This window comes from Cuculus canorus, chromosome 1, assembly GCF_017976375.1.
Source record: "Cuculus canorus isolate bCucCan1 chromosome 1, bCucCan1.pri, whole genome shotgun sequence".
Taxonomy (NCBI): Eukaryota; Metazoa; Chordata; class Aves; order Cuculiformes; family Cuculidae; genus Cuculus; species Cuculus canorus.
In genome coordinates, this window is record NC_071401.1 from 147,876,711 (window position 1) to 147,902,616 (window position 25,906).

The 25,906-nt window shown below is 46.2% G+C and overlaps 2 protein-coding genes across 3 annotated transcripts in view; one reads left to right on the forward strand and one right to left on the reverse strand.

Annotated features, from left to right (window-relative positions):
• Positions 1-1,588: 1,588 nt before the first annotated feature.
• ASCL1 (achaete-scute family bHLH transcription factor 1) lies at positions 1,589-2,560 on the reverse strand. Its single transcript, XM_009560549.2, has 2 exons — positions 1,874-2,560; positions 1,589-1,711 (listed from the first exon to the last, which is right to left on the reverse strand). Exon 1 carries the CDS (start codon positions 2,510-2,512, stop codon positions 1,880-1,882), a length of 633 nt encoding a protein of 210 aa, XP_009558844.2. The 5' UTR covers positions 2,513-2,560; the 3' UTR covers positions 1,589-1,711; positions 1,874-1,879.
• A 9,648-nt stretch (positions 2,561-12,208) lies between these two features.
• Positions 12,209-25,906, forward strand: part of PAH (phenylalanine hydroxylase) — a 41,318-nt gene continuing 27,620 nt past the window's right edge. Inside the window, exons 1-3 of one of the 2 annotated variants that reach the window (XM_054056277.1) lie at positions 12,209-12,282; positions 12,638-12,722; positions 16,869-16,976. In XM_054056277.1, the coding sequence (XP_053912252.1) occupies positions 12,224-12,282; positions 12,638-12,722; positions 16,869-16,976 (252 nt within the window). In that variant the 5' untranslated portion in view covers positions 12,209-12,223. The other variant, XM_009560508.2, reaches the window with a different exon arrangement.

The window sequence follows — 25,906 nt, forward strand, 5'->3', positions numbered from 1 at the left end:
TACTTTTACAGGCAGATCACGCTATTTGGGTAGAATAACAAGCTTAGAAAGCCCAGTGTCTCTAAGCTGCCACCCATTTCTACTACTTTATTTATTTATTTATTTTTATCTCCCCATTCGCTTTCCCCGACGGTTTTATTTATCCAGCCGCTACTTTTGCAGAGGCAACACAGTAGCCCGTGGTTTCAGCGGCGGCGTTTGCACCTTCCCCTCGCGTGGCTTTTTTTTCTTTGCCCCGTTGGGTTAGAGGCGCGAGTCCCATCGCCGAAACGCGGGATGGAGCGCCCTCTTTTTTTAATACTTGGGCTTTGGGGGAATTCTTTAACGTGCAGTGATTTCAGGAGGGACAATGCAATCATTAATCATCCCCTCGCCTTTTGATTTGGATACACATTTGCAACACAGAAGGGCAAGAAAACAATGGTGATGCCGCTAGATCTTTGCATATTTATACAGAGATAGATAAAGATATATATGTTACATCCATCAGATACAAACACTTCATATGCAACTTAGCTCTGGAATAACATCATTTAACAGTCTGTCCTTACATTCATCGTTGTCGATAGCAGAAAGAATAATTGCATGCAGTAGGCAGCCGATCATTTTAATTAAAAAAGTTTTATTACGAAACTAGTTGGTATAAAACAGGGTTATACAGGACCTTTGTAAGTTTGTAATAAAACAGTCAGAAAAGGCAGTGGCATGGGGGGGGGGGGTTGTTTGCTTGCTTGTGGGTTTTTTGTTGTTTTGTTGTTTTTTTTTAAAGGCAGCATATAAAAACAAATGGCTACCATTTTGCGTTTGGACAATAGCTGCATAAACTTTGTTCACTTTGAACATTGTTTAATAACATTATTAATACATTAACAAAGTTTCTATAAAGTAAGACACGTTGGTGCTAAAGTACATCTGGAGGAAATCCAAGTCCTTTACAAAACCACATACAAAAATGGCAGTTGTAAGGTAATGTCGACTACAAGTCTAAACAGGAAGAGGTAATAAGCATTACATATTAAAAAAAGTATCAAGATATACACATTTTAAACCATTTGTACAAAACCTCTATAAATCTCTCTCTCTTATGTACAAAAATAGCTTAATTTATCCCCAACCCGGTCAGGATAGATACAAATAGATTTTCTTATAATAAAAAAATTCACAAAAAAAAAAAATTGGAAGCATTCTATGATGGAAACGAGAGGAAAAGCTCGGAGCGAAGGCAGGGAGAGGTTTCAGGAGGGGGAGGGGGAGACGGGGATCCAGGGGCTTCTTTGAGTACAGCATAGCTTAATTTCAGCATCTCCACAGACATCGGGGAACTAACTCTGTCCACAGAGGGATGAACGCCAGTCTCTGCAGGGCCACGGCCGGGGTGCGGAGGGGGTGGGGGCCCTCTCTGCTGAGGAAGGAGGAAGAGCTCCTCCGCCCGGCCGCCGCCGTTCCCCCGCGGGACACACGCTACTCCGGGTCGCAGTTCGCAAGGGCTCCGGGACTGGGGGCGGCCGCCACCACCGCCCCGCGGCGCGCAGCGCTGTGCCCGCCCGCCGAGAGACGCGCCCGCACCGCCCTCCCACGGCGAGGCAGAGGGAAAGGCAACAGGTCCTTTTTTCCTTTTTTTTTTTCCTGGGTGGATTTTTGTCTTTCTCTGTGTGATACGCTTTTTGCCTTTTTTTCTTTTCTTTTCTGTTTTTTCCCTTTTGCAACTGTCCTGTAACAATAAAAGAGAGAGGAGATGAGAGCCGCGCCGGGACCAGCGATGCTCGTAAGTACCGCGGGATGCGCGGGTGGGAGCATCCCGGTCGCTCCCCCTCCCCGGCGGCTGCACCTCCCGCCACCCCGCGTCCCCATCGTCCCCTTCCCTCGCACCCACCGTCGCTCAGAACCAGCTGGTGAAGTCGAGCAGCTCCTGCTCCTCGGGGCTGAGCGGGTCGTAAGAACCTTCGTCGGAGGAGTAGGAGGACACGGGGGAGCCCGCCATGGAGTTCATGTCGTGGGAGTAGCTGGGCGAGATGGTGGGCGAGAGGACGCCAGCCTGGAAGGCGGCGCTGACGGCGTCGTGCTCGTCGAGGAGCTGCTGCAGGGCTCGGATGTACTCGACGGCGGAGCGAAGCGTCTCCACTTTGCTCATCTTCTTGTTGGCGGCGCCGTTGGGGACGTGCTCCCGCAGGGTGGCGAAGCCCAGGTTCACCAGCTTCACCCGGTTGCGCTCCCGCTCGTTGCGCCGCGCCACGGCCGCGGGCTGCTGCTGCGGGAGGCTGTACCCGAACCCGCTGAAGTTCAGCCGCCGCTTGCAGCGCATCAGCTCCGGCGACGCCGAGCGCTGCCGCTTGGCGGCCCGCGGCGCTGAGCTCTTGCCGCCCGGCGACGGCTGCCCTCCCGCCGGGCTCAGCTGCGGCGGCGGCACCGGCGGGGCGGCGGCGGCCACCGCGGCGGCGAAGAAGCACGCCGGCTGCAAGAAGGGCGGCTGCCCGGCGCCGCCGGCCATCCTGGCGGGGCTACCGCTGGCCATGGGCGTCCTGTGAGGCGGGGGGGGCGCCCGAGCGGCGGCCGATTCCCCGTCCCCCAACCGCCGGGAAAAAAAAAAAAAAACAAAAAAAGATTGAAAAAGAGGAAATTAAAAAAAAAAAATGCGGCGTTCGCTTGAAAATAAAAAAAATAAAGAGGTAGGCGAGGGAAGGCAAAGGGAGAGGGGCAGAGGGAGCGGAGCCGGGAGCGGTGGCTGGCGGGCGGCTCTGCCCGCCCCCCTCCCTCTCGCCCTCGGAGCGGCGGCCGCGGGGAGGCTCGTGGCGCTCGCGTGTGCGCAGCCCGCTTTGCAAAGCCCCTTTTGCAAAAAAGTGGCTGGGGATTGTGTCTCTTATAAGGGGCGGACGGACTCGCCCCCCCCTCCCCAGACTCACACACACACATACACACACATACACACACACTCTCTCCCCCCCGCCCTCACACACACACACACACACACGCACACACACTGCACCTTGCGCCTTCCACACTCCCCGGCTTTGCCGGCAGCGCCGCCTTTTCGGGGGGGGGGGGGGGGCCCACACACACACGCACCCCCATCGCCCACCCCCCCCATCGCACACGCGCTGCCCGCCGCACGGCCCCGCCTCCCCCCCGCCCCCCTCCCATGCTTTCTCTCTCTCTCTCCCCCCCCCCCCTTTTCCCGGTGCCCGCTCCCCCCACCCCTCGCGGGTTTGTTGTTGCAAGTGCGTGCGCCCGGCGCGTGCCGCGCTCCCGGCCCTGAGCAAACACCCGCGCCGGGGCGCCGCGCGCACGGACGAGGCGGGAGGCGGCGCGCGTGGGCAGCCCGGGGGGGGGCGGGGGGGGGGGAAGCGAGGGACGGGGACGACGACACGGGGGGAGAGAGAGAGCCCTGTCCGGGGACCGGGTGCCCCAGCGCCGTTAGGTGCCTTGCCCTCCCGCTCTTCGCCGAGGATGAGGGTGGCTCCCGGGGTGCGGGAAAGTCCTGGGAGGTGCGAGCATCCTTAGTGGTACCTGCCCGGCTTGGGATGGGGGGAGAAAACTGCTGGCACGAAGCAGTCGGTGTGTGCCCACGGGAGAAGCGCCTTTGCCAGCGCCGTGTGCTCGGGCAGCCGGGAAAGGAAACTTCCCCGTGTGTGGGACCGTGAAGGGGCGGTTTTGCCCTTGTCCCTGGGAAGCACCGGGATGCCCGACGCAGCTTCTTTAGCTTTCCAGGTGGTGCTGCCAGCCTGGGTTTCCGTAGAATCCATGACCCGCCCGCCGGGGGCTGTTCCCCAGCCCCGCACGGCTCTATCAGCTCGGGACAACGGCGGGAGAACCCGTGCGGGTGTTAGGAGGAGCGCTGCGCGGAGCAGCGGTGTGCACAGCCCCGGGAGAAGTCACCTGCAGTTACCCCTTGGACACGCTGAATGCCAAGGTGCGAGCTTGTCTGGAAAGAAAGAATAAAACCCCCAAAGTGGACGGTACCGGGAAAGTACTTGGGCAGCCTGATCTAGTGGTGCGTGTCCCTGCCCATGGCGGGGGGAGTGGAAGTAGATGATCTTTAACGTCTCTTCCAACCCAAACTGTTCTTTGAGTCTATGATTCTATGATTCTATGATTCTATGATTCTATGATTCTGAGTGCCACAGTACTCCGGGGAAGACCGGAGTCTCATAGGGCCGCATAAAATCTGGGTGTCCTAAGCAGAGCAAGCAGATGTGGAGCTCAGCTTTCTCTTTGATGCCAGAGCCCATTTCCCATGTCACCTTGTCCACTTGGGGCAGTCCCAGGGAACTTATTTAGCACCCTATAAAGTGGAAGGAGGTCACCACCTTTCCAAATGGGCGATGACATTTGCTTGTAACTGGGGATTCAGGATGGACCTGAACAATTGCAAGAGAAATTACTCCTGCTTCCAGTTGAACTCTCAGTTGGGGCTCAGGGACAAGTGTGGAAAAGCAGTGCTGAGATCTGGGAGCTTACAGCTGGCATTACTGGGTGGTCGCACTGACCCTTGGGTCTGCCCCGGGTGTGGGGACCCTGGGAGACATGGCCAGGCTCAGCACTTGAGCACGCTGGTGGCCCTGCGGTTGGCACAAGCAGCAGTGAGGGTCTTTTCTTCCTGCCTTCCTGCCTTTTATATATCCATATATCTGTGCGAGCTTTAACAGATTCTTTGCCTTCAGCTCTGTCTCATCTCTACCTCTCCCTGCACCTCTCCACTCTCAAAACTCAGAGATGTGTGCTCTCTAGCCCCTTAAAAAAGCAGAGTAGTGGCCTGACAGTTTTGCCATGGGTGAGATTATGGCTCTGGGAGGTTCCCTGGCAGGTGCATACCAGCCCTAAAAGATGGAAGGAGGGGACCTGCACAATCCCTCTTCAGGTTTCAGTGGAAATGAGTGTAAAAATAAGCCTCGCTTTGCTGCTGGCCTAATTGCAGCATCCTGGAGCTACAGAGGTCACTTCTCATTTGCCACTGGATGTGTTTAAACTCCATGTGAGTTTAAACAGCAGCATCACATGGTAGAACCTTGATGTGCACCTGCTAACTAGACTTTTTTTTGCTTGGTTTTTTTTTTTTTTTAACGTCTTAGCTTTTAATACATGTGTGATGAAAAAGGCAAAGTTGTTCTGTCTGGTCTAACTTCTATCGTATTTCTTTCAGGACTCTCTTCACTGGGCACTGAGTTCTTTTACGAGTTTTAGCCTACTGTCTGGTCACACATGAAACCTACTAAATTATTTTATTTTTTCTTGGGCAGGACATCCAGACCCAAGCAAGATAAAACATTCAGTTTTATTTTCAGTATAGGGAGCTCTTCGTCTTCAGTCCCAGGTCTTCTATTCGTTCAATATCTCGTCTGACATCAGAATTCTCTGCACTGGAAATGGTTGTTGCATCATCAGGTCTTCATTGTGACATCACAGGAATAATAAATAGTAATGAACAAGCGTTGCTATTCCCATCCATGTGCTTTTGGAAGCGGCAGCAGAAATATCAAAATAATTGCAGCCCTGTGAACTACATACATATTTAAACAAAGTAATTCTGGAAGAACCACATAGGGAAATCCTTGCCTTTTTACCCCAAAATGGCAGAATGAGACTGGAGTTTCTTGATCCCTCCTCCTCAGGTCTCACAGGGCTTTTTAAAAGGCAAAGGACATGAGTCTCAGTGGTCAGCGAGTCTAATTTGTATGTAATTTTGCCTCCGTGGCTCTGTCCCCGCTCTGCTTCCTCGGCTCCGGGGATGGAGGTGCGTGTATGGGGGGACGGCAGAGCCTTTTCCTCCCCTCGCCCACCACGTCCCTCGCCCTCCACTGCCGCAGGGGAGCAAACTCACCCCTCGCCTTGTCCGAGGTAATGCCAACCTTGCCAGTTCCCCTGTCTGCTCACTGAGCAGAGTAAGAGAACTGGGACTGCCAGATTTATAGATAATAAATATTGTTTCAAGGTCCCCCGCCTCCACCCACTTGTATGCACAGTCCTGCACCTGCACTTTGAAATTCTTAATTCTAACATAATGATAAATAGCCCTTGCCCTTTTCATTGGACTTTTTTTTTCCCTTTCCTTTTCTTTTTTTTTTTTTTCTTCCTCCCCCCCTCCTTTATTTTATCTTGGACCCTCATTATTTTATAGTGGCTTTTTTGTGTGCCTAAATTGTAGCCACACTCATGAGGTCTTTTGAAGTCCTTGCTTTTTTTTAAAAAAAAAAAGTTTAGGTTTTTTTTTTTCCTTTTTTTTCCTCCGCCCCCTTTCTTTTTTTTTAAAGGCCATTTACGTTATGATTAAATGCCGTCTTGGAAAAGCAGAACGAAAGTCGTTAATCTATATAGATCTTCAAAGAATCGATACATTCGGGACTTCTGTAGGATTTGTTACACTCCATTTTGTTACAGTAGGCAGCTCGTCTGGATTTGGGCACATGTGTTTCTCTCCCTCCTCTCGCCCTCCCCCTTCCCCTTTCCAGCCCCCCCCCAAGAGTGAAAATAAAGTAAAAGGTCTTTCATGGTAAACAAAACCAGCTTATTCTCCACATAGAACACATGAATAGCTGGAAAAAAAACTTACAATAAATGGTGCATTTTTTTCTCTGCTGGGTATAGCATTCAAGATCAGTCCAGTATTCAAGAAGCAGTCCATTTTTTGCTCAGCAAGAGAGTTTAGAAAAGAAGCGTGGGGTCTATTCAAGGATCTTTTCCCCCTTCACAATTGCTGGGCTTTATGAAACCTATCTTCCATGCCTTGTCAGAGTATTTCTGGGGACCAATTAGTGCTTTGTTGCAAGGCTTCTTTGCTGAATCTTTGAGCAGCAAGAAAAAGCTCTCTTGAGTCTCCCCTTATTTTGACTATTTCAGTCATTACTCAGTGTAATAATTAATATGACAACTGGACGCTGAAGTTTGTATAGGAACACCTCGGCTGCAGGAGAGAGCGTGCAGTGGGTGGTAACAAGCTACAGATCAGACTGAGAAGCCACACACACAAGGAACTGGAAAAAAAAAAGAGAGAGAGAGAATAATGAATGAAAAGAAAGAGAGAAAGAATAAAGATAAATAAATAGTTGGTGCAACCCGAAGAAATGTAATACAGACTTGGAAGGCGGGGGGGAAAGGCGTTGGGGTGGGGAGGGGTGGTCGACTATAGAGGGGAAACTTATTTTGGAACACTTTCTATGTGAATATAATTTTCAAAACTTCGCTACTTTCAGAAGTCAGAAAAGAGATTTTTCAAGAAGCATCTGCCTACACTTCTGCATACTTGATGAACTTTAACGTCTCCTCCTAAGCGTTCCTGGAGAGAAAGAGGGGCTTTGAGCATTAAACCGTGTTCGTAAGTAATTGTTGCCCATCCCACCCAGGACAGACAGAGGCTAGTTCTCCCAGCAGCGAGTTGTACGTGTTTTCTTAGCGCTGCATCCTCTACAAGCGGCATAAAGCCTGTGCCCCAAATGAAGAGACACTGACGAATTCTTTTCGAGGGGCGTCTTGGGATGAACACTCATCACTTTGCAGACACTTCTTGGGCTGCCAATTAGGGCATAATAAATAATTAGAGGTTTTAAGCATATTAGATACAGCTCATGCTAATGAGCTACATCAGGTCTTGTGCTAACCTGAAGTGACAGTTTGCATATAAGGCTGCAAAAAAAAAAAAAAAAAGAAGAAGAAGAAGCAGAAGAAGAAAATAAAAGAATCAGCAGCCGCAGCAGTCTTCCCTTATTCGAACCCCCCAGCCCCATTCCCGGCTTGTCCGCCCCTCGCCGCTCCCGCGGGTCCCACGGGCGCCGGGGCTCGCTCGCCCCATCCCCTCCGCGCCCGCGGAGCGTCCCCGGTGTGCGGCCACGCGTCCCGCGTCCATCACAGCCCCGGGGGATCAATCACACCGGGCTGCCCCTCCGCCTCCCCCATCAGCGCTTTCGGGAGGGAGAAATTTTGGAGGCTAGGGGGGTATTTTTTTTTGTCTTCTTTTTTTCAACCCTCCCCCGGCGCCTCCGAGAAGGCAGGAGGGGAGGGAGGGGGGTATGGATAATGCCGGCCGCAGCCTGGGAGGCGGAGACCCCCCCGTTCCCAGGGGTGGGCGGCGGGGGCAGCCAGGTGTCCTCCCTGTCGCTGCAGTGGGGACACAGTGCCACCTCCCGGCCACGCCGCGCTCCGGAGGGAAGAATCATAGAATCATGGAATAGTTTGGGTTGGAAGGGACCTTAAAGATCATCCAGTCCCAAACCCCCTGCGATGGGCAGAGACACTTTCCACTAGATCAGGCTGCCCAAGGCCCCATCCAACCTGGCCTTGAACACCTCCAGGGGTGGGGCAGCCACAGCTTCCCTGGGCAACTTGTGCCAGGGCCTCACCACTCTCACAGTGCAGAAATTCTTCCTCATGTCAAGCCTAAATCTGCCCCTCTCCAGTTAATACTCATTCCCCCTCATCCTATCACTACAAGCCTTTGTGAACAGTCCCTTCCCAAAGAAGAAGATGGGGGAATCTTCTGGGAAGGGAATGGGACGCAGCCAAAAAAACATTTGGCAGCAGGCTGCAGGAGGTTTTGGGGTGTCCCGGCTCTGCAAGGGTGGGTGATGCGACTGAGCAGTTTTACAACCTTGATGTGACAAAGAGCAGCCTGGCTGGTGCGTGAAGGAGAGCTGCAGCACCTGGAGACCTCTGGTAAATGCATACACAACATGCGTAAGGGAGACTCTCCTTCCCCATACACACACACAAGAAACATCCCCCCACCCCTGAGATATTCACTGAATCCTCATTTTGGATTGATTTGGGAGCTTCTGGTTTTACTTGAAAAGCCTCCGTCTATTGCTCACTGCCCCCTCAAATCGACTGGGATGAACCAGCTTGGAATGAAGAGAGGTCCTGTCCCAGTGTCCTTGCACGGGAAGCCACATCCCAGCCCAAACAAGCACACACGCAGCTCTGTGGGAGTTGCCACTCTGCAAATACTGGCTAAAGGCAGAGGCAGGAAAGAACAGTCTGAAAAGCAGCCAAAGTTCGTGGCCCTTTGAACTCGCATCATGCCAGCCAGGGGAACCTGCCAACTTTCACTGCAAAGAGCCCTCTTAGTTGTGGCTGAGGAGCACAGCCAGGAATAGACGCGTGTGATGCGTGTGTATGTGTGTCCCAAGAACCTGTGTGTTTCCAAGTCTGAAAAGGTGCTTTTGGATGGAGGTAATGTGGGACACCAGTGCATATCTGTGTATGGTTGAAAGGAGTGGGGTTGTACAGTGCTGCAGCAAGAGCCCAGAGCAGGATTAGTGGACCCAAAGCTCAGGTACTCACCTGGAGTACCGGCAACGAGGCCCATGGAGCAACTTGAAACACAGGCTGGGGATCCCAGTTAACAGGGGGATGAACCCACATGTTGAATAAGTACTTCAAAGAGGACAGGGAAGCGTAGGCGATTTGGACTCTCAAATGGTCCAAGGTAACCAGTACTGATGCAATTGTGTGTTCATAATGTAGTGGCATTGGACATCCACCTACCCCACCCCATATGCCCCTTAGCTTCAGAACAAGAGAAATTGAGAATTCCTCCTGTCAGGAAGGAATGTTACTTCTCCAACCAGTGCCTTTTGCTACCAGGTAACTTCTGTGAGTCCAGGCTGATCAAACAGTGGTCTGGTGGCAATACACTGGTGATATTATGATGATTATGTAGCAGTAATAAGAAGAGATAAGCTTGCAATATAAACTGAAAAAACAAGGAGTAGGAGGAGTCAAAATAGATATTTATGGGGATTTGGCACGATCAGTATTTTGCATACCCAGGATTTCGCTTTGCCTTGCCATTACTGTCAGGGCAGAGAGAATGCAGTATAATACATAAGAAAAGGAATGAAAGAAAGGAAAAAAAGACTAAGAGTCACAGAGAAAGAAAAAAGATTGATCAAAGGCTAGTGAAAAGAGGAGGAAAAAAGAAAGAAAAATGAAGGCACAAACAAATGACAGAAAAAATAGTTTATGACTTTGGATGTCACAGTTATTTTGGCCAGCCTTAGAACACGTGTTTAAGCTTTTCAAAATCTAGTTGAAAAATATACCAGGTAGTGAGGCATGGTGTGTTTGGAAAGTAAACAAGACTGGTTGCTGGAGGCTGTCCTGCTCTGTACAGTGACTGCTGTAATCAGGGTTGTCCCTGTCTTCATCTCACTGTTTCTCTTTTTTTGCCAAGGTGGCCTTCGATGTCCCAATCATGGGTAGGACTGTGTCTGCTGCAGCACAAACACAGGACTCAAAATACTGCCTACTGCAGTGAACTTACTGACTGAGCAGTTAAAAAGTAGTAGTTTATACACTGCTGGCAACTACTAAGGTTAACCTCCCTTTCCCCTACTGTTCCATTTCTACCTGCTGCCACGGTGTCAGAAGGGACTAGTGTGTAGTGTGTGTATTATATTTGGCTGCCAACCTTCATTCACCACCCCACATACCCATACAGGCTTGCTTATCACTTCAGAAAGTAACTTTCTACCTCTACAGGCAGCCACAGAATGCACAAATGCCACAGTTTAGCCCCAGCCCAGCTTGACTGGCATCTAAAATGTGAGCATTTGTGGTGGTTCCAGTCCCCTCCACCCCTGTCCCCAGAAAAAAATACTTTTGTATTGGAAACTAAAACAGATTTAATGCAATAATAATAATGAGTAAAATATTATTCATAACAAAATAATAATATGTACACAAATATACAAAATTTTGCTCATCCCCCATTACATCACCACAGATGCTGCAGAGCAAGCACATGGAAATGGCCCGGGGCTGGACTCAGCAGCAGAAAATGGATCCAGGATCAGAGCAAAACCACAGATGAGGTCTTCACTGGATGTTGGCCATCAAAGAAGAAAAAGAGGCCCTTATCATCCCTCAGTTTTATACTGAGTATGCGGTACATGTGAGGCAATCTGTTGGTTAGTTTGGGGTCACCTGTCCTGTCCACCCCTCCCTGCAGGTGTGACCCTTTTTTGCCTCTTTGACTTACGACATTCCACCAGATTCAGGATGGCCTTGGTTTCTATAGAGATAAGTATAAGCGATGGCCACATCAATGACCCATCTTATCAATTTTTAAAAATCTTATCAATTTAAAAATTGATAAGATGGGTCATTGATGTGGCCATCGCTTTCAGTGATGATTGTTTTTCAGCAATTTCACTGTCTGAAAAACATGTAGTTAACTTTTAGAAAATGAAGTTACTTAAACAAAACTTAGCTGAAGTTAGAAAAAACTGACTCTGCTTTAGCTTAAAACAGAACAACAAACAAGCAACTCTTCTGAAAGAGGTAAATATTCACACCCAAAGCACTGAGTTATTTCAGATGTACATTATACAGTTGATAATTTCAGTGGGCTGGATTTCGATTCCACAGTCATGGAGTTCAATATGGTTTTGGACTGAGACCTCTGACAGCGGCTCCACTCAGTTTCCCTACCATAAGACTGATTAGATTGAGTAGCTACTGGACTTTGTAAGTATCAATAGTTCATGGTAAGTGTCAGTATTCGCTAATCTGAGTTTGCACTGGTGCGTTCAGTAGAGCTTCCCTCAAGGCTAAAATAACTGTAAAGACATGATTTCTCTATCCTACAGAATCTATCTTCATCACAGAAATACAACAAGATTAGCTGACTTGACCATTTGCCTCGGCACAGACTTCATCTTTCCAAATAGCCAGATAGATATTTGACAAATTGTTCTTTTTTTTTTTTTTTTTTTTTTTAACTTGCCCTCTGGTATTGGGCTACCACTTTCCAGTATTCCCTTAACTCCTTTGGCTACTCTTTCTAAAGTAAATCTGGGCTATTTTATACCATTCTTTACCGACCTTTTGTGCGACCATTTATGCACCCACCCCATTCCCCTTGTAACTCTCCATGGCTGTTAAGCACACATAGATCTTCTGCAGTCCTTCTGCATCCTCCTCCCTCTAGCTGACCTACTCTTCCCTGCTCCCTTTTTTGTTCCTTTACCTTCCCTTTCTCCACGTCCAGATTCATATCCCAGTGTGAGGTGTATGCAGCTAACTCTTGTCTCATGCTTCCTTTACACTGGGTTTCTCCAATGTATGGTGCGTGGGTCAATGCTCTCTGACCTCCTGGATACAGCCCAAAAAGTCCTACTAAAGAACAAATCCCTGAGCTGCTGCACTGTGCCACAGGCCTCCCTGGCTCGTGTCTGGCACCCAAAGAGCAGATCCTGGAGAACATCTGATCCCTAGTCACGTGGAGTGAGCCCCAATGGGAAAACCACCTGAAGCTGAACTTGCACACAGCGCTGGAAATGGAGCAGGGAGAAGGTGAACAGAAGATGAGGTGTTGACGTGCAAAAATGTAAATAGCAGCTGATGTTGATCAGGAGGAGGAAGGCTGTTAATTCAAAACATGCTGCTCACCCACATTGGGAACAGATAGCAACAATGTGCTGGAGAGTGGGACTTGCAGGGGCTGGCTGGTGTGGAGTGGCTTGTCCATGTGCCAGGGGTGGGTGATGGAGGGGGCGTGTAGGGAGAACGCCCCCTTGGCATGCTGTCCAGGGGAGGGAGCTGGGGAAGGGGGGGGGGGGGGGGGAAGGGGATGGCTCTGCCTCCCTTGCTCCACTTTAAATACCTTTGCATAGAGCTCTGTGGTAAGGTCAGAAGGCTTCACTTGCAGCTTTGAAAGGGTCTTTCTGCGTGGGTATTGCTGCCTCTGCAACATGGATGCACAGCACAGCAAAATGAACGGTGACCCTTTCCAGGTAAGTGATGGAGTCTGTGTGCCCACTTTTTGCAGGGAAGGCTGTGTCTGCCTCCCTCCTGCTGGACCCTTCCCTTCCCACCCGCCCTGCTTGCAAATCTTGTCCCCCTGCTCTCTGAGAGGCAGTGTGACCCAAGATGGCAAGAAACAACACACTTGTCTCAATGCTTTTAGGTGCCCGGTTGCCATCGTTCTCCTTTTTGGTGGCTGGCATACATGTCTGTGGTTAATTGTGCTCGCAAAAGTGCCGTAAGAACAAAAAAGAGCATTGCAACTGTATCCTTGCATATATGGCAAAGAGAAGAAGCAGAAAAGACCAGCAGCTAATTAAAGGTCTTAAAGCTGTGTGATGAAAGCAGGAGGTTGTGTTCTGTTGAAGGAAAGCAGCTGAAGTTACGTGCTTTTCTGGTGGAGTTATTTTTTAAATTTTGGCACTCTGATGTCCCCTTTTTTAAATATTTACTGATTTACTTCGAACCCTTTACTTTGGGAAGTACAGACAAGTCCTGAAGCCCATGCCTTTCTATTATAGTCTCTATAGTTACTGCAGGGGCAAGTAATGTAACCTGTATCATGGTTAATTATTAGGACCAAATTCTGCAAGTGTGTGTCCTACGCAATGCTACTGAAGCCAGAGACAAATTGAAGAAGAGTGCAAAAAAGGGCTTCAGTCTTGACAAGCCTTTTTAAGAGCAGAGCAGCCAAGGAAGCCTGATTTCCTACTGTTCTATGTGCTGAGGCTCAACTCCTTAACAATTCTCTTGGGTCTCACCTTGCCGTTTTTCCCAGATGTATAATTGTTTGGTCCCAATTACATCTATGGGAGCTGAGCATCTAAATGCTTTAAGAAAACTGACTTGGAAACTGGTTCAGTTTTCAGAAGGAGCTTAGGAATTCTCTTTCCTTTGAAATATACCACACTCCCCCCCCTTTTTTTCCCCTTACTATTTTGTATATCTAGTAGATTTGAATTTATGACAAAGAGTTGAACTTTTTCTCCTATTGAAACTGCAAGAAAAAGTTGCTTTGTCTTAACAGCATTGGAATTCACTCTGAAGGGCTTTATTTAACCAGCTAAAAAACGGATTAGAAGACTAGCAGGTCCATGTTATTGACCTCCAATGATGTCGTGTATCAGAAAGATAATATCAATCTATGTGAAGTGTTAAACTAAAAATGCTGATTTGCATTGCACTCAGGTAAACCCATCTTTGCATCTACACATCACTCAACTTTGGGATTGTACTAACTCCAGGAACAGATGTTCATGTTCATCAGCTGGTTCTTATTTTACTTTCTGAAATTAAAAAAAAAGAGGTGGAAGAAAATTAGAACATAATTTGTTCTACGCTACATTTATAAATCATACCTACGTGTCACATGGGCAATATTTCGATGACAGTGAAATAATTTGTTCAGTTCTTAAACATAACAGTAGTAATAGAACAGTAGAACTACCCTGAGGTTGGAATTCCTCTCTATATGTTGAAAACAAAAAAATTAGATTAGAATTGAGAATAAACTGTGATCAACAGCTAAAGCTATGCACAGGAACTACAAAAAGCTCAAGAGTAAATGTGAGTACCTGTATGTTGATGTGTATTACTTCCAGTGTATATGTTAATGTATACTGTCTTCAGTATGTATTGATGTATACCGATAAGAACTAGGTACCAAAAAACCAATAATTTTACTTGCAATGAAAGCTTTCATCTCTGTGTACAGACTCGGATATAAACTAATGTTTGTACAAAGATCTTCTGGTGAATTCAGTGCATATGCAGATGTGCAAGAAGTCAAGCAAGTATTACTTTGTCTGCAGGATTAGTGCCTACTCCCTACCTCAATGTATGTTACTTTTAAGCACCAACATACATCAATTTACAAGACTGGGAAAATGAGTGATCATAGATTGAAAGTGACTGATCTCAATACGTCAAGGCTAGTGACCAATGAGAATCAATCTGTGTTGGAAAGAGGGCTTTTAAGGCATTTCTGGGTAATCTCATGGTATAAAGAGATCAATTAACATCAGAATTACCTTGAAGGACTTGAACCTTGCATTATAGCCACAAATTCTTCCCTTGTCACACAGATTCAAGTCAACCTGCGTAGAAGCTGGACCTCACACATGCCTTGGCCAGAGTATTTTAAACACATAACTGTATTGCTTTTAAAACTGTTCCAGTGCAGACCATGAAAACCAAATTCTCAGTTCGTTGGGCAGACACTACTGTAGCACAGTTCTGCCCTTGAGATCAGTTTTGGTTGTGGTGGGGGAAAGGAAGAGGGCAAAGTATTGTATCTGGAATACATTGACAGTATTCCAGATGACAGTTTTGGTTATGCCATCATAAAATTTTCTGGACTATCATTGTTTGATTTACCTTTTGACAGACTTCCATTGTTGTTTTCCCCTCTGGCTGCTTGAGGTGTAATGGCTTTCACTAGACAACTGCCACGTCAGTCCTAGCTCATTTACCTCTCGGTCCCTACCCTAACTGGGTAAAGACCTAGAAGATACAGGGATGCTGTGGGAAGTGTCACAGCTGAACAGGTGACAATCTCTCTGGTGCATAAACCAAATATTTTTAATACAGTTCCAAGCAGAGATTCCCCACAGAGATGGAAATCATTTGGATAACATTTTCAGTCTCTGAAAATAAAGTCAGATGGAATACTCTCTTGTTGATGTCCAGCAATGAATTCTCAGGTTAGTGGCAGTCTCAGAGACAGTCTGAAGAATTAGCAATTATTTAGTTTACAAAAGAAGGCAGTTCCTTTTAACACTGTCACAGAAAATTTAGTCCCACCAAGAACTTTATGACATCAGGGCTGCTGGATTTGATTATTAATTTGTCTGCTATAAAAATTGTCTTTCTAAAGACAATATTTGGGGATTGAGTCTAGTTATACTCTGATTTATATGTTAGGTTAAGCAATAGCTATAATGAGGACTGGCTCTGCCTGAAAATACAGATCTTCCTAAAGAAAAACTGAATTGTTACCTTGAGTCAAGTTTTGGCCCAGGACTTGTTACATCAGTACTCATCTGTGCTGCAGATGTCTGGCATGATCTTTGAAATACCACCAGGGGCAAGTTGCCCAAGGCCAGGAGATGTTTAAAAATGCCCAACAAATAAGGCATTAATGTGGCTTCCAAAAGTTTATGATGGTTATGCATCAAATTTACTCTGACATCAGAAAAATCAAGTGATTCTTTAAATCTAAGCAGGCACTTACTTGCCACGTCAGGTACCCACATTATTTTGAAAATCTGACTCCACTGCAGGACTCAGTTTTCTGTTTCTGAAGTGGTGAAATAGTTCTTCCCTACTTAACAGGAATTTTGTGGCAAGAAACACATGTACTGACACATACTAAACATTTTGGTAATGAGAACCATGAAAATAATTAAAATAAACATTCCTCTTGCTTGGGAATACTGGAAATTGCCTTTTGGACTTTGCAGAGCAGAAAATCAATACGAGAAAGGGAACAAACGTAAGTGAAAACACATCTTGTCCTAACTGAGTCTTTACTCACTGTGGGACTTAGGGAAGTTCTAAATATTTGCTCCAGTATTTCCACCTCTTTTTCCTTTGTTTGTTTGTTGTTGTTATTTTGTCTTAAAACCACCTTCCGTATTCCTCTTGTGAATACCACCTTTCCTGCAGCTCCCTGGAAGGTGGAAGAAGAACTCAAGCAAAACATGGATCATGGCCAGTACCTCTGCATAGAACTCATCTTCATTGCTCTGCTTAATCCTGAGTGGTAATGAAGAGAAAGCCTGAGGGAAGATCTTTGCATTATGAGTGCAGTAATGTTTCCAGTCATCCCTGAGCTTGATACACTTGAGAGGTGAAGCAAGGCAGAGATGATATTAGACTATTTACAAGTCCTTTTCAACTACCTCACTCCCTGCTATGGGCCCTGGTTTGAGAGAAGGGATTTGTGTCTCTACAGTCATAAAGCAGAGCAAACCCAGAGCTGCTCTGCTTCTAGCAGCAACAGTTGCTTTTATTCCCACTTAAAACAATTTTATATCCTATTTACATTGCTAATGTTATGCAAAAGGAAAATGGAACAAAGCCGAATGGACTCCTAGGATGAATGTAAAAATTTTTTTTTGTTACTTTTCTTTCAGGAATCTATGTACATTGAAGAGTCCTCAAATAAAAATGGTGTGATTTCTTTGATTTTCTCTCTGAAAGAAGAAGTCGGGGCATTGGCTAAAGTTCTGCGTATGTTTGAGGTAAGTATTCTTCTTCAGGAGACCTGACCAGGTCTTTACATTTTTGCATTGCAGAAATATTTACTCAGGGTATTTGTGGTCATGTTTGTGATTCAACTTCAATGCCATAATAGGGAAAAGCAACATCAATTTCTTTTCTGGGGCTAAAACCCCTTAAAGTCTTGAAGCAGAAGTAGCCTTTTTAAAGTTAAAATTTGGTTTCAAACTTTTCACTTAAAACTCCTACTTTTAACTGATAACAAGGATGGAAAAAAAATGCGGTTTCTCTATTTAAGAAGGAAGTATTCCACTGCAGCTGCTTGAATAAGAGGTGGAAGTGAGTTGGGCCATAACCTGAGATTGGTATCTAAGTATGTCTATGCATAGAAAGGCAAATATAATCTGCATGTGAGCAGTGTGACTCATAGTGCAAATGTTGCATGAAATATTTCTACTGGAGGCAGCTATCATCCTCTTAGTCCTTGTCCACCTCAGCAAATCTGATATAAATAAGCCCACCATCTCCCACCAGTGATACTTCTACAGAGGGGGTAGAGGGTGTCTACAAATCAGCATAAAAATGGCAGCACTTTGTTTACACCAAAGGGACACAGCAACTTGTAGTGACTGGTTGGGAAAGCTTTTGGGGAAACAAGGAAATATTTACCTTCCAGGACATAGAGTGACTATTTATTCTTGCAGAAATATTTCCCAGATGTCATGGATGCTGTGTAAAAAAACCCATGAAATCTTTGCAATTGAGCTGTGTACTCTGTGCGCCCAAGGAAATACACTGTTATACTGGGCTTTTCGCTCCCTCTTTTTTTAAAAACGTTGTCGTGCAATAGTTGTGCCTGAAAGCAGCTCTTTCTGTAGAATATTGCAAGAAGTTGTGGCCTGCATACTTTCCATTCGTAAACTTAATTGACTAGATGTAAGGTTTGTATGGTATTAGTATAAATGAAAAAATAATTATGATTTACAGGACATATTTGGTTCATTAAGATGAAGGGAAATTCATACCAATTTACAGACCCCAATGCTCGTTAATTCACTGATGACAGCTCTGAGGAGCAAAACTTGTTTAGGTCTGTGAATTAACCATTGTAATACAGTCCTGCAAAATTTCTGTGTGTTGGTGGCACGCATGTCTGTTAGTGAATTAAGGAGGCTTTAGATGTCCTTGGGTTAAATTTGTTGCTGTCTACTGAACAAATGGCTATCATCTCTAAAGGACAATTTGCAGGGTAGTTAGTATAGGAAAGAGAGAAATAGCCATTTCTTGGATGTGACATTTCTTGCCCCAAGCAGGTCCGAAGCCATGATTTTCCCCAGCAACCCTGATGGTGACAGGGGGATAGGGCTCAGCTACAGATATCTGCACTGCTGGCTGGGTGGTTTTCTCATTCCAATGAAGCCAGTTCTTTCTGCAAACTTTCAGTCTCCCCCAGTACCAAGGCTTGACAAGAGACCTGGCATAGGCGCTCTTACATCAGTTTGCATGCTGTTGGCAATGTAGTAGCGAAATTTGGTGAGTGGCTGGAGGAAAGATATTTAATGGTACAACCCTGATTTTCATCTCCTCAGAGCTGTCGTCAGTGAATTAGTAAGCATTGGGTCTGTAAACCAGGGCAGCTCTAGGGCGATTCTAACTCAACGCAAAGAACCTTGCCCTGTGTACAGTGGGGTTAGGCTTACACACGTGTGCCTGAGATAACCTCCACCCTTTCCTACCGGCAGCATGACCATGGTGCCTCGGAGACATAGGCTTTGTGCTCAGTGACATCCACAGCAGAGACGGGGAAGGTGGTGATTCACAGGTGAAGAGTGGGACAAGGAGGAGGATGTCAGGAGGACTTTACTTTCTTGTACTCCTTCCCTGCTTAATAAAATCAACTGTCAGATGCAGGTTAGCTACAGGATTTGGTTCAGACTCTCTGTTGGTGGGCTTCTCTGGGCAGGGAGACCTCTTGACTTGTCCCCAGGGTTTCTGTTACCAGTTTAGTGCTAGCCTGGGAAAATCCAGTGAGTTTGTCTCAGAGAGGTGGCACAGAGAAATGGGATGACTGCTCTGATTGTTGTTGCCTCACACAACCACATGAAGTAGAAAAAAGCAAAAGCCACAAAGTAGGATCACATTGTTCCCTGGAGTGGATGCAGCAATGCATCTTTTGACTCCGATGGAGGGCCAGACCTTTTGCTGCCACTGGTGCTGATGGTCATGCATAGTACATTTGGAGCCCTTCTGTTCCCTGCTGAGGCTGAGGTCTACCCAGGCTGCTGGGGTGTCTCTGGGCACTTGCATGTGGAAATGCAGGCAGAGAGCACAACTCAACCCTCTACTCCTCCCAGTTTGCATTTGGGAGTGATTCAGGGACAGTGCCTCTAGCACTGACTTTGAGGATTTTGCATTTTCTCTAGACAATCTATGAAACTACTCTGGGACATGAAAGGAGGAGGAGAAGGATTAAGAGAGCTGTAAATATGAAAATCTTGTAAAAAAATCCTCTCTCAAGACTGGAAGAAAATGTGGAAGCAAGATCCAGACTGAGACACAGGGACTTGAGGGGATACCTAAAGAAAGGAGAGCAGCCAGGCTGCCTTTCTGTAAAGTATGTATCCATCTGCACGTGGGCAGAGTAATCCTCTCAGTGGTTTAAGAGCCAGAGAAAATCATTCTCTTACTATGTGAGGCCTATTCAATCCTCAAATTCAGGAGCAGCTCCTTACTCTCAGGTTCACACCCTGCCTATGTCCTACTTCTGTGCTGGTGTGAAACTTGGCCAGGCATGAGCCCCCACTACAGCTTGATCTCCACGGGAAGCAAGAATCTAGTGGGAGCTGCACTGTGCTCCAGCCTGGCCCTGCACCTGGATGACAGATCCAGGACTTCTGTCTCATCAAGCACCATGGCTGCTTCTCAGTTCAGACACAATCTGTATCCACCCAGGAGGCAAACATCCCAGGGAAGGAAGCTGGCTCTTGAATCCACTCTATTCTGCAAATGCTTGGCTGGCTACACGAATCTGCTTCTCATGGACTTCTCTGTACCCAAAGTGCCCTATGCCGCTGTTGACAGCACAGTCTCTGTAGCTCCTTTGGCATCTTCCCTGTGGAGAGGCAGTGTCTGCAGGGCCAGACTCGCACTCTAACACACACCATAATGCAATATCAACTCAGTCATACTCAGCAATAAGCAGATTTTTAAAACTGAATTCACTTGGCTTCCAGACTAGCTCCTCTGTGTGTATATTGGGATGTGCTAAAGATTCTCACTTTCTGCTCATCAAATCCAATATTTTGCACTTAAAAAGCCTGTTTGTTCATAATCTTTATCTATTCTAGTGTTTACACAGCTTCCTTGTAGGTTCTGCTTGGGTAACACCTCTGTCCTCATTGCAGGCTTGAGGGTGGCCATAGAGACATCATAAATCCATCAGCAGAGTCTCTACAACAGCTTCATTTAAAATTAATTTCAAATTTTAATATAACATTTCTGTACACTAAGGTGCTGCTTGGTGCAACCATATGGTGTTTATTTGTCTCATGCTGTTACAGAAGATGATAGCTAGGAAGCCAAAACTCAAATAAATATCTTAGTCTGAACAGAACATCACACATAACTAAAAATATCATGCTTAAAATCAGGAAGACACAATAGTCATTATGGAATTACATTTCTTTTCTTGATTCACTGGGTGCATCAAAAAGTTAGAATACAAGTCCAAGTCAGAAAAAGGCAGACATCTTCCAGGTTTCTTATCAAAACTGAAAAAGCAAAGCAGAGCATTTTGAGGTAACCCAAATGTTACACTTGATTAGAATATTTGTTTTTCTGCATAGTGATAAAAGCCTATTGACATTGACATCACTTTTTAAAACAAGGAAATCCATTAAAAGTTAAATCCATCATTAAAAATACCGGAACTAAACATCTCAATATGTAAAAAGGATTACCCTCAGTTTAAATTGAATTTCTTTCACATGAATTTGTAAATACATTCGACTCCTCTGAAGTTCTTTTCCTGATAGATTCACAAGTAGTAGAAGACATGTCAGCTGTAGTATGTGGTAAACATTGGGTTGCAATGTACTACAAGTTTGACCAACTCCTTCCAGTGAGGAAATAGGAGCCTTCCATCTTCTCACCGACACGACCTTCCCAAATATAGAGGAGGACTTCGGTACAAGGTCCAGCCATCAGTGGTGTTACTTAAAGTGGGAAAGGCTTTAGCTCAAAAGCAGCCCTGTTGGTTTGCACTGAGTAGTACGCCTGCTCCCAGGGGAGGACTGGATGGGAATAATGGGCTATACTAAATGAGACCTTACACTTTCAAAGCCAGAAAAGATGACTGTGCTCTTTGTCTGTTTAGGAGCTTACTTTAATCAACAGGAAGCCCAAAGTGTCAGTTATCATTTTGTCTCTTAGGAAGGTATTGGCTCTGCAGTGTTTTGGGTTGTTTCAAAATCAGAAGTGAGCCGTTACTTTGCCCAGGGGGTGTGTTGGAGGTGTCTGCAGTGATAGGTGAACAGGCCAGGCATGCCCCTACTGAGAGACTTGTTTTTTCATCATAGTATGTACATAAACAGCTATAATCATTTATGACATCTGAACTCACTGCTCCAAATCCATAGCCTCAGTCTGAATTCTCCTCTTTCCAGAGCCAGGAGAACAAGATTCCTTCATCTCGTAAACCAACAAGAATATAAAGAGAGGAATGCCCTCTTGCTTGGTGCTTGTGCAGGACCACATACTGTCATATATGCTTTTTGGTTTGTCTTACTCCACATGTTTTGTGGCTAGAGTGTGCTGAATGCCTCATACCAAACTAGGGCTGGAGCAGAAGCGTCGAGGGATGGTTACCAAGGGCTGCTCCAGGGCTGGCTGTCCTCTGGAGCTGTTTGCTGGCAGGGCCCAGCTCTGGGTCCCTTTGCGTCTATGAGCTTGTCATGCAAGGAAGAAAGCAAGTCATGCATGTCACGCATGTGAAAGAGAAGATGGGGAAGCATTGTCTTCAGTGGTGAAGCAGGCCCTTGGACAGTGAAGCTGAACTAGATGGCTACCTTTGCCTTCACTTTGGGAAACCATGGCTGAAAGCATCACTGTTAACTTCCTAACTCCCCTGCCCTCCTGTGAAAATTAGGCACTGAGCTTCTATTTGTGCTTCTGAAAGTGTCCTTCTTCAGGAAGCCCTGAAATCGCTTCTTTTTGTATCTGGAAAGTGCAAGCAAATCCTCTTTTTTTCTGCGAGATTTCACTGAAGTTCTCAGTGAATGTTGATTAGTGGCACTGTAGTGGTTGTTGATGGTTCTTCATCTGGTAACAATATAGGATCTCCTGATGAAGCCAAACTTACTTAATGACAACAGTCATGAGAACAAGATAGATTTCACATCTATACTTAGTTTTAGCAACCATATACAGGAACATTTAATAGTGCGTAATCAGAAAGACATATGAATGTCCTTATAGGACATGCGAGGAGATCTTATAGCGACCTTCCAGTACCTGAAAGGGGCCTACAGGAAAGCTGGAGAGGGACTATTCATAAAGGCTTGTGGTGATAGGATGAGGGGGAATGGGTATAAACTGCAGAGGGGCAGATTTAGGCTTGATGTAAGGAGGGATTTCTTCACCATGAGAGTGGCGAGACACTGGCACAGGTTGCCAAGGGCAATTGTGGCTGCTCCATCCCAGGAGGTGTTCAGGGCCAGGTTGGATGGAGCCTTGAGCAGCGTGATCTAGTGGGATGTCCCTGCCCATGGCAGGGGGGTTGGAACTAGATGATCTTTAAGGTCCCTTCCAACAAACTATTCTATGATTCTATGATTCTATGATTTTATGATTCTATGAATGTCATGGGAAGCAGTAGCCCATAATGTTCCTAGAAAGTATCCATCCATACCGAAAGCTTCCTTGTGTATCTATGAAAACTTTTATTTTCCAATGATCAGACGACTCTCTGAGTGTAGGATTAAATTCTCTTGGCAGTGGCCTCTGCAAGACTGCTAACATAGTGTAACACCAGGGTGGTTTGATTGTAGTGGTGTGGAGCAGCTGCAGTGCTGGAGGTACTTGATTGGGATGGCATAACTGGAATAACCTGGGGAAGGATCTGGAGCTGCTTCACAGCCTCTGAAAGGCAGCCAAGACTGAGATTCAGCACTGCGGTATGAGGCAGGCAGGGAGATGGGCAATCCCCTCCCAAGTCTACCACTGCCTCTGTTGTAAATTGATTTGGTATTCTTGACCTTTGTCATTTTAAAACCACAGCTTACACAGAATGGACTTAGTTATAACTTGATTTTTGAGCTCTCAGAACATATCTTGAGACTGCTTTCTCTAATGGGAAGTAATAGAGATACAGTTAGCTTGCATATTCAAATAATGAAAGCTGAAATCTTTCACTCTCAGGAGTGGAGATTTTAAGAAAAAAAGCAAGAAATTTGGAGTGACTTCTGCTCACTTCAAGGGATCTGGCAATACTCTGCCTCTGTGATCTTCATTAGGTGTTACGCCTAACGCTATGCTCAGTCCTCAGGGCAAAATATGTTCTGAATAGTTAGTGCTGGCTAAACAGTATATTTGAAATGGACTGGTACATTGCTTTGAAATAAATACAAGGTGAACTGCTATCCCTCTCTACCAACACAGAAGCACTTCAACAGGTATGTTGTATGACAGGATGTGTCCAAGTAGGAGAGTGTCAGCCTCTATGCTGGTCATAAATCTGAGGAGAAGTAGGGAACCTTCTGCAAGTTCTTTTCAGTTGCAATGGATAGTGGGGCAAATTCAGCAAAGGCACGTTTAATCTCAAGCCATGGGCTCATCTGATTCCCACCAGCTTTAGAATAGGAAAGGCAGAAGAGATCAATGTAAATAGTTAAAGCGTGAACCCAGCCTCAAACCCAGATCTTCCCAAACCAGTTAGGTTAGGAGTTAGGTTCCATCAACCTAACTCAGAAACAATGAAGTCCCATAAAATAAATACAGAATTTTTATTAGCTGTCCTTTGAGGGCATACATCATCGAGATTTCAAGCTCCACTAAAAAACACAGAGATACTGAGAACTGCTCAAAACAAACAACTGAACCGAAAGATGTCCCCATTTTCCTCTCTCAGGTAGTCATTTGTCTCCAGAAGTTGGAGCTTTAAATAAAGCACCTGTGAGAAACCTGGTGCAAATGCAAGATTTACCAATATCGAGAATACAAAAATGTTTTGAACAATATGAAACTATGAAGACTAAACGCTAGATGGAGTAGTTGGACTAGAATGAAATTCAGACTTGTAAAGCAACTCCAGTAACAGAGCCACTGTAAATATTTTGAAATCAAGGGCTTAGTAGCAAGGCACAGCATATGAGAGCATGTTTCTCCAGGAGCACCAGTTTAGGGAGTTCAGCGTATGCTGCTGAATTCTTGCTTTGAAAACAGTCACCAGAAGGGTTCTCCCTTCAGATGCTCTGCTGTGAGGTCCTGAAGCTTTGGCACGAAGAGGTATCAAGTTGTTTCTGCACATTGCTGAGCTGCGAGCACCCCTCAAATGAGCAGCAAACAAGCCTCATATTCTGTTTTGCTTATCTCAGGTGTAAGAAGGGGGTTAGCTCTCTCCATGAGTTCTTTCCTCCCTGTTCACCTTTTGTTTTTTTTTTTTTCCTCCTTTTTCACACTCTCTAAGGTTGTGGTGATGCTTCAGGAGGAATTGATGCTCCTGTTTCCTTACACATGCCTTGTGCCCACCCTGTCACTTGTCCCTTCATTCCCAACTCCTGCATCATTTTGGAGTCACTGCCACTTGTGCAGTTGCTCACTGAGCCAGGTTGGAGAGTTGGTACAGCAGAAAAGTCACCTGGCAAAAAAACTAAAAAAAAGAAAAGATACCGTTAAGGTACCTGTGTGTTCTCTCAAACAGCTTTGCTATCTCCAGGGGAGGGATGCTGAAGCAAAGATGAATACTTGTGGGTAGGGAAAGGAAGCAGAAAATAATGGACACCAAAGGGAGGTCCATGTTATCACAGCCTCTGCCAGATGTAGAAAGACCAGTCAGAGCCTGGGACACCCAACACTGCTCTCCCCTCCCCCCATCAGCAAAACGTTAAAGTAAAGCAGCACCTCAATGTGCCAGAGCCAAACCTTTGACAGGGGAGATTTTACACCCACTCTCCACCTTTGTGAGTGGCTACACAGAGCATCCAAATGTCTCCAGACTCCGTGTGCCAGCCCCACGCTGCCACACTGCTCTCCATGACATGGCCACGGCGACGGCATTGGCAGCCCCCTGTGCCTGATGTCTACCAAAACCTTTCCAGCCCTAAGTCATCTGAACTTCCAGCTCTGGTTCGTCCCACCTCCCCGCGCCTCACCAAGGGAAGGGTACAATGTGTGGTTTGTTTGTGAAACAGGGCTTTGGAGGCCTAAAACAAATCGTCCTTAGGTCCCAGGACAGTGGCAAACATTCTTTTCCTCAGATGGCCATACAAGGACAGCTTCTCTCAAGAGTAACATTTGGTGAATGTGCTTTTGACCTTTTCAACTTATTGTATTGGTATCTAGCCAAACAATTTAAGCTCATCTGTAGCGTGCAACACTCAGGAAAGAGAGGAATGACATGCATGCTGTTTCCTACCAAGTAATAAACTGCCTTTTGTGGTGGAGTGAATGGGGTCTTTGCCACCGATGGCCAGATGCCTCTGAGCACGATGCAAGCACTGAGAGGAGCAAAGAAAACCCTAAAGGGCTTGAGAAGCTCACACTAGAGGGAGGTATGGAAAAAAAGCTTCCCTCTTTCTTTCTTGTAGGTCACAAGAAGTTCCTAACAGTGTTTCTTCATGGATGAAATTCTGACTCCACTGCAGCAGGAGGGTTGACACTGACACTAGCTGACACTGACATCATTTCACTCCACGTAGTCTGGGGTCTTCTTTAGCCTGAAAGCAGCAAACCAGCT